The sequence below is a fragment of the Rissa tridactyla genome, chromosome 14, assembly GCF_028500815.1.
Source record: "Rissa tridactyla isolate bRisTri1 chromosome 14, bRisTri1.patW.cur.20221130, whole genome shotgun sequence".
In the NCBI taxonomy this organism is placed as follows: Eukaryota; Metazoa; Chordata; class Aves; order Charadriiformes; family Laridae; genus Rissa; species Rissa tridactyla.
In genome coordinates, this window is record NC_071479.1 from 3,249,194 (window position 1) to 3,257,576 (window position 8,383).

An 8,383-nucleotide genomic window follows, 5' to 3' on the forward strand; every position below is an offset into this window, starting at 1 on the left:
CTTACTACATTAAACAACAGATAGTCGTGACTCTGAATGCAAGTAGCCTTCCAACAAGATTATTCCTACTTTCTTCAGCTTTCAGCAAGGAAAAAAAATAATCCCATTTATACCAGTCAAATCTAAGCCAGTTAGAAAGTCATATCTGTCAAATAACATTTAATTAAAAGTATCTTAAGGGAGGGAGCAGCTCAGTCAATGCAGAGCTTTCCCACTGACAATATAAATAGCCCAGGCCCAGAACTCAACAGCCTCACTTTGTGGTCAGGCTACGCAGCCCGCGTGCCCAGACGCAGGAGGAATTTCTGTTTCATGGCTTTGGTCGGCGTGTTTTTTTATAACAGGAAAGTGGCTTTGAATTCTGGAGGCTGGACTGGCTGAGCAAAGCTATACAGAGCCGAAGTGGGAGGGAAGGCAAAATCGGGTATACTTGAACAGCAATTTGGAGATAAAATTGCTTTTAAAGCAGGACAGCATCAAGAGTTAAATAAGATGCATCCCTCCACTTCAGGAGGCTTACTGCTTGTGGCTTCTTGCAGCATAAAACCTGGCGGAATTCAAACTTGTTCTTCAAGCAAGGCTGAATGCAAGTTTGGACATCACCTAAAATGCAAAAATACAAGACAACAAAAAAAGCATTCACACAAGCACAAAACCCCCAGTTTATAGTCTCTGGTGACAGAAGGCCTGATCTGTTGGAGAGGAGACAAGGTAAGAGGTCCTGTTACCACTACAAACCCCAAGGACTTTCTCCATCCTTAACACTGCCCCAGGCAGGCCCCCACCAATCTCCTGGTTATAAGAATCCTTTCCAGTGTCTCCCTTGCTGCCACGAGCTCTTTCAGCTACTTTCCCAGGAGGGATGCATCTGATGACTAATGCAACAGCCAGCAAAAGGCACCTCAGCGCTAACCATGGAGCACCGGCTAGCACAGCTCACTCCTGCTTCACAGACAGTGTCCCAGCCGGCAAGGGTCAAGGGCTCCCTCAGCGCCAGACCCAGCTCTCCATTCAGTTAGACCAACCGAAGAGAGCACTAATGTTCATCTCATGGGGAGCTGGCTTCAAGGGGTGCCCTCAGGCCACACAAGTATGAGTCACATAAGCTTATTTGACTTCAGCTGACACAGGAGCAAACAGCATAACCCATGAACATGTGGCCAAGTCACAAAGTTCTCTTCTAGTCTGCTTGGCACAAATGCCTCACACAATGCAAATTATTTCAGGATAAAGAATCCAGAGGGACAGCTCTCACCCCAGAAGCACGAGGCACAACAAGCAGGAGACCTGGCACAACTTGAGTCAGTGAAGTGCAAGTCAGCACATGGAAAAAAAAACAAGCCACAGTGTATCATCACAACTTGATCTACACGTGCACATACAAGTCAAATTAACACCCTGAAGACAACAATTGTTTGCACTGCAGCAGCACCTAGAGGTCAGAAGTAAGATGAAGATCACGCTGTGCTGGGCACTGTACAGGTACAGGGCACATCCTCTACCCATTTAGCATCAGAGACCAAAGGGAGAAGAAAAAGAGAGCTTCTCTCCCCGCATCCCACAAGGTGAAACACAGCAGAATCAAAAAGGATGCCCAACGTCCTGGGGAAACCTGCAGCAAATCCAGATGCTGATTCCCAGTCCAAGGCCTGACCAGCAAAGGGTTCCCCCTCTCCCTGCTGTGGTGGAGACTGAATGTTCTGCTTGGCTCCACTTTGGGATGACCACATTACTCACAAATGCTGAAACTACGAGCAAGTTGTTCAAAGCGTCCCAAAACAGATGTCAAAAAAACCAATACTGTGTGCTAAGCTATCATATATTTTTTGCTTAGGCCACCTATTACGCAGCACAGCTATTTTAGAAGTGTTCGTCCTGTTTTTTGCATTCCTCTGCCTAACAGAGACCGAGTACCTAGGCCTACAAAAGAAAAATTGTACTCTTTCAGGAACCTCTAAAACAGCATTCTCAAGTGTAATAATCAAGCAATTTCAAGTTTGATCTATGGAGTAAAGAGACAAAAAAGAGTAATTTCCAGCTTTCTGGTGGTGCAAAGCACCATGTTTTCACCATGATACCAACTAGTCCCCACTTCACAAACCTGCCCATCCAGGACAGACCACCTTCAGTCACAGCACTCGCAACACTGTCATTTTCAGTGGGAAAATCCTCACCTGAGGACAAGAAGAGGGTAGTTTTGGCAATTTGGAACATCAGAATAGTGAGACAAGGGAAATCTGCCAAGAAGTCAAAGACACAAACAGCAGGTAAAATAGCCTGCAAGCTCAAACAGGTTAAAAATCACATAAACATTGTATTATCTATGTAAGTCCTACTTGCATAAGAGATTTCATCTGTACCAAGTATTTTTATAAGGCAAAGACATACAAGTCGTTAATTCCCCATCCATCCACCCATCAAGAGCTACCCAAGGCATCAGCACCTGGTCCTGCCAGCTCCTTGCTGGCACTGCCACCCGCTCAGCCTGGCCGCTGGGCGCATGGCGAAGCCTTGCTTGCTCAGATCCCTGCACAGACAGCCCCACAGCGGAGCAGCCCCCGGGACGCACACTCACGGCGTGGCGGCAGCAGCCGGAAAAGGTGAGCTCCCTTCTCCTGAACTCTGCCACCAGAGTCTGCAACAGCTGCTACTTCAGTAGTTCAGAGGTATCTTTAGCAAGTTCAAAGGGATCCCTTCAGCCAAGCCCCTTCCCAGTCCCACAGAACAAACTAATCATGCTCTTCCTCCTGTGAGCCAACAACTCTCCAACCCTCAGGCTCAGGGGATTTGTAGCAAGGCACAAAGCTCTTTGTCACCACACTGCTGCTCAAATCCATCCCAAGTTAATACAGAGCCAGCAGTTGTCACCAGAAGACTTATTCACTTGAGCATTCAGTAAAATTCCTAATGAACACCAAAACTAGCACTGCTGGTGGTGCTAATTTTCACCTCTGATGCATTTATCTTCTTCCTAAGAGGTGATATTTCATTGTATCTTGGAAGACAGCAATATGTAACTTTTTTCCCCTCTTCCTTTTGAACGAACAAAAGGCAACACTGCTTTTAGCATTTTATGAAGTCCAGACTTAAAAAGTTTTGAAAGCTTACAAGTACTAGCAGCTGTAAAGTGAACAGAATATTTCATGGTGGTGTGATCCCTTGGATATATGCAAAATGAACAGGAGCCATCCCAGAGGGAGGTCCACCCCAAAGGTGTACTTTCTTCCCAATTTGCTTTGGAAACACCAGTTTATTCTGCCTTAATTCCCATGCTGAGTTATGCTGCCTGTCACTGCCTTGCAAGTCAGAAGGCCAACAATTCTTTCATCTCAGTTTTTCCATCAGAATAGGAGAAAGTTGCCTTCTCCAGAAAGATCCTTGGTGCTCCGAGAGAGCGTTCTAATTGCCCAATGCGCATTCAGGTCAGGTACCCACTGTAGTGACATTAATGAGCGATATGGAGACTGTTTATGACACAATCAAGAGAAGTTAGTAAACATTACAAAAGCCAACAGCTCTGCTGAAAATATGTAGCACTGCGAGAGAAAACAGAGCAAGGGAAGGGAAAGGGAGGCCCAGAAGGGAGGAACGAGACGTGCTATTATCTGAATTTTCATGTCAGATTTATACATTTCTGGCCCAACTGCAGCATTATCTAATGTTCCTGCTGTGTGGGATCGATAATGTTAATGATGTCAATGCAGTACAGCGATAGTTTCCCCAGAACATGCCCATGCCTCACCCCAGCCTTGGAAATCTCCAGAGCAGCCTCTTAAAAGCAAAGAGCCAAATCCAATGGAGCTCTCTGAAGACCTAGTCCCCAGCACAAGCTTGACACACACTCAGGAACCATGGTCCAGGAGGATCATTTGGTGGGCTTGGTGCTTCCTACGTGTTCAAGGTCAGCCAGCCAGCGCAAAAAGGTGAGACTGTACCTGCAGCAGCAGAGAAGTGAAGGGCATCTGCTGCAAGTGGGTATTTCACAGCTCCCACAGCACGGATTCTGTCCAACAAAAGTCCTCAGAGGTTACACACAGCTGAATTAGATGCACTTAAATTAGTACCGGAGCAAAACCCCATGGAAGGTAAAGCATTAGCTCAGGCTCATGTAACACTTGCTCCATTCAAGTTTGCAGAGCACTGTAACAGAGCTCGATGTTTCCAACAAGCCCCACCAGAGATCCTACATTCAATACCGGGAGCTGGCCACCATGGACGCGCCGGCCCTGTACAGAGTCACAGCTGCTCAACTGCTTCCAAAGGCCTGGACTTCCAACAAGTTGCCCTCAAGACTAACAGTCCTGCTGTAGCAACAGCAATGAAATAAATGCAGTCAGAAAGGTTAGCAAGAGCTGACAAAGAGAGCTGCACAGGACCCCTTTTCCAAAAATGCAAACGGTGTATTATTGCTGTAGCAGAGATACTTCCAACTTCGGTCTCTCTAAATAGAAGAGTTTGGCCCAGTCAGCACACAGAATGCCTGCTGCAAGCACAACGACGGAACAGATGCCTTTGTTTAGGATGGGCTGAATTTAGGGAAATACCAAGGGATGTAGCAAAATGATCAAACACTTTACTTTCTTTGTGGCACACTTCCTTCCACCCCATCCCTCTTCCTAGAAGGAATTTACCTCCCTCAGCCCCCCCAGGTAAGGGGTCTGGCACTCCCTGCCTGCACAGGCACCTTCTGCCGTTCTTACACCTGAGTTACTGCTCCCAGGCCAAACAACACAGAGAAAGACTTTGATACCCATCATTATGGCTTTACCACCTGAACTGTTACCAGAGATTCTACCCATCACCCCAGATACACCAACTGGATGGAGTTTAGAGTCATTTACTTCAAGTTAGAAGTTTCTACACTGTGACACAAGTGAAGTCAAGGAAGAAACTCTAAGTTACAACTCCAGTTAACAGTGCAGTAAAGAGAGAGACGTGTACTGTCAAGGCCTGCAAAGCAAGCCTGATGAGCACTGCAGGAACTTTTAACACCACCCGTTCTGCCAGAGCCACCCTAAGCCACAGGAGAACTGCTTCCCATTTCTTTTTATTCTCTCTTCACTAAAGAGCTGGTAGCAGCGTTCACTGTGTTGCACAGGCATATTAGTAGTACACAGCCCCCCACTAGGATTTCCTTACCAAAAATGACCAAAGTCTATTCCCAAAAAGTTTTCAAGAAAAACAAAAGAGAAAGAAAGAAAAAGATTCAGTCTGATTAAAAGCCACTGTGCTTCTCTTCTCCAGCTCCACCAGGATAGGCAGGTCAATGGTTTTAACTCTGAATTCTCTTTTCATTTTCCCAGGAGTTGCTATACAATACAATGAAAACAAGAAACACCTGCTGTCGTAATGAACCAATACCCCTTAAACTAGACAACCCACTAGCTGCTATGCTAATTATTGCAAAGCATGCAAAGAGAATTAATGGAAAGCTACTATATTGCATATACTTCGAGCATTCTTTTTTTTTTTTTTGTGTCCTCTAGTCCAGATACAGCATTACATTCACTTCTGACTGCTGGAGGAGAAGTAAAACACAATGAGGATGAACAGCATAAACAACAATGCTCCAAGCAATGCCGTAAGGCCCCAAATTGACTCCAGTTCACTTTTTAATTTTTGATCTAAATGAAAAGAATGGGCAAGATATGGTATTTTCATGAATGCCAGTCAGCCTGAAGCTATTTTTTTCCCCAGCCTTATGTGAATTTCAGTAACGCTCAATTTTAAAGCTGAGACTTAAAGTCTCTGCAGTGCGACCAAGAGCCTCCCATGCAAACGCCCAGCACAGACAAGGTTTCAGCATCAGCCTCCTTAACAGAAGGAGCCGATCGCTCCGGGCTAGTGCCAAGGAAAACCACAGTTTCCCTCTCAGCAACCTCAACACCCACCATCCCATACACGAAGCAAGAGCTGCCCCGGAGAGGAAACACCACGTCCTTCCCCTGCGTCTTCTCTCGCTGTACTCTTGCTGGGTCCCCAGGCGTGCAACAGCCTCTCACTTCCCACGGATGAGCGCTCCCTCCCCGCAAAAACGGCGGCCGCCAGCTCCCCGCTCCCTCCCTCCCGGCGAGGGGCCGCGGGGCTCCGCGGGTCTCGCTGCCCGCGGCGGCGGGCGCAGCTCCGGGGTCGGCCGGGAGGGTCTGGAGCCGGGTTCCCCCGCGGCCGAGCTCCCGCCCCAGCCCCGCTCACCTCGAGTAGAGCCTGCGGGCGGCAGAGCGGGGGCTGTCCCCGCCGGGCAGGCACGCCATGGGCGCCGGCCCCGCCGAGCCCAGCCGCCCGCCGCGGCGGAGGCAGGCGCGGCTGCAGCCCGGCACCGGGCAGCGGAGTATGGCAGCGGCGGGAAGTGATGCACCGAGCAAAGAAACTCGCGGGCAGGCCCCTCCTCCGGCTGATGTCAGCCCCGCGGCGGGCAGCGGCCCTTCCTCCTCCTCCTCCTCCCGGCCCGCCGCGGTCGGCCCTGCCGCCCGCCCCGGGGGCCGCGGTGGGACGGCGGGAGAGCGGGGCTGAGCACCCGGGCGGAGCACCCTGCTTCCCCGGGCTGCCATCCCCCCTCCACCCGAGACACGGCGCAGGGGAGCAGCACGGCAGGGTGGGCCACAGGTCGTGCGTGTCCCCTGTAATTAACATCACATTGCAGCGCCTCAACACTCACCTTCTTCAGAGCCACCACAGCAGGGAAGGACAGAGCCACAGCGGTCCCACGCACACACCAGGGTGCAGGCACCACACCTGCATGCTAACACAAAAGGAGGGTTACATAGCATTACTGACTTCTGACCCACACTATATGCAGCCACTTAATTCCACACTAAGAGATCTCTGGTTTTGCTTAGCCTTAGCCCTTTTCTCCTAGAAAGTAAATGCCCACACCTGGAGGCAGTTCAGACGAGCAGCGGGGAGCAGGACCCGGCACAGCTGTGTCTGCCTTAGGCAGGTCAGGAGGAGTGTGTGCCACAGGGGCCCTGTCCCAGTAAGTCTGCGCAAGCAGACTTGGCCACAAAGAGAAGTCCGGATACTATCTTTGGTAGTGAGGAATTCGCCAGGTAAAGGGATGTTTCCCTCCGGTCCTCAGCAGCTTGCTTTCTGTGTTAACTCTGTTCTGTTGGGGCCCTTACTGTCTATTGTCAACCAAATGTCTCGAGGTGAATGCAGGTCATTGTCAAACGCTCCATTCAGCTCCCTCTGTTTTCCAAGGCTCAAAGCGCTCCTGTAAAAGTTAGTGAGCTGGCCATTCAGCAGAAGCCTGTCTGTAAATTAGTGTCACTTATCCAGCAACACCAAATTAAACATCATTATCATCACAGACATCCCAAAGAAGCTCAGGTATAAATTGTGGCTTTTAGTGGGCTCCAGAGCTAGCTCTGCAGACAGGAGAACCCTGTGGTCAAAGGGAATCCAGAGCCATACCCTACTTGATGGACTGTTTCCCCCTGGGGACCTGCACGAAAGCCCCTCTCAAGAAGAAGCAGAGCTCCTGCTCAGGAAAAAACATCATCAATAACACCCCACTAGCAAACCACAGAAACCTCTTTCCTCAGAGCTAATTGATTGGGCATTTAAATAAAAAAAAAACAACCAAACAACCATAAACAAACCTGTATCTGTGTCTTGGCTTAGGAAGAGTCTCAATTCTGTAGATAAAACCACAGAAGAGAAAGCTGAAACCACCCTGCTGAGAGCTGCCTCCTTGCCCAGGGAGGTGCACTGGTGTCCTGGGTACGTACCATACCACTCAACAAAAAGGGAGCCCCTCTGCACTCCCAAGCAACCAGCTGGAGGGACTGCAGGCAAACCGTGGGCCAGGCTGGGACACTGTGCCTCACACCAGCTAGTTTTTATCCAGGTTTGTGGTTTCACTGGAAACAACAAACATCCTGGCACAAACAGCTGTTCACAAGCGTGTGGAAAGAAGTAACAGCCCGAAGAGATGTTGGTATTTCAGGGGGTGCGTTTGTCCATGCCTCCGCCCAGACCCTCTTCAAGTCAAGAATACTAGTGCAAAAGTTGAAAAGCAGCTGCTGTTGCTGCTGGCTGCAGCCCTTCCTCAACCGCAGGAGACAGAGGGTGCTTTGCTGTGCTGGGCCCACATTTAATGAATGTGGGCAGATAGAGTAATTGCCCTTTGGAGAAACAATGCTGGAAAGGGGAGCAAAAGAAAAAGAGGGTGGAGGCCAGCTTCCAGTTTGGGCTCCGGCCAGATATATGGTATTCCACAGAGCTCCGTGCAAACGGGTCACCCACACGTTAATGACACAGGAATCACTGGGTCAAATTCCACGGCCTGGGTTATGCAGGGGGTCAGACTAAGATGAGCATAATGGCCCCCTTAGGCCTTAAAATTCATGAATTTGCAACAGATAATTTATCGTCTGACAAACTC

The 8,383-nt window shown here is 49.3% G+C and overlaps 1 protein-coding gene across 3 annotated transcripts in view; it reads right to left on the reverse strand.

The window, feature by feature from the left end:
- Positions 1-6,318, reverse strand: part of GPSM1 (G protein signaling modulator 1) — a 79,609-nt gene extending 73,291 nt beyond the window's left edge. For 2 of the 3 annotated variants that reach the window (XM_054220139.1, XM_054220144.1), the window contains exon 1: positions 6,193-6,318. In XM_054220139.1, coding sequence (XP_054076114.1) covers positions 6,193-6,251 — 59 coding nt within the window. In that variant the 5' untranslated portion in view covers positions 6,252-6,318. Of the gene's footprint in view, positions 1-3,742; positions 3,761-6,192 lie in introns of those variants that run through there. The other variant, XM_054220141.1, reaches the window with a different exon arrangement.
- Between the last annotated feature and the right edge of the window lie 2,065 nt (positions 6,319-8,383).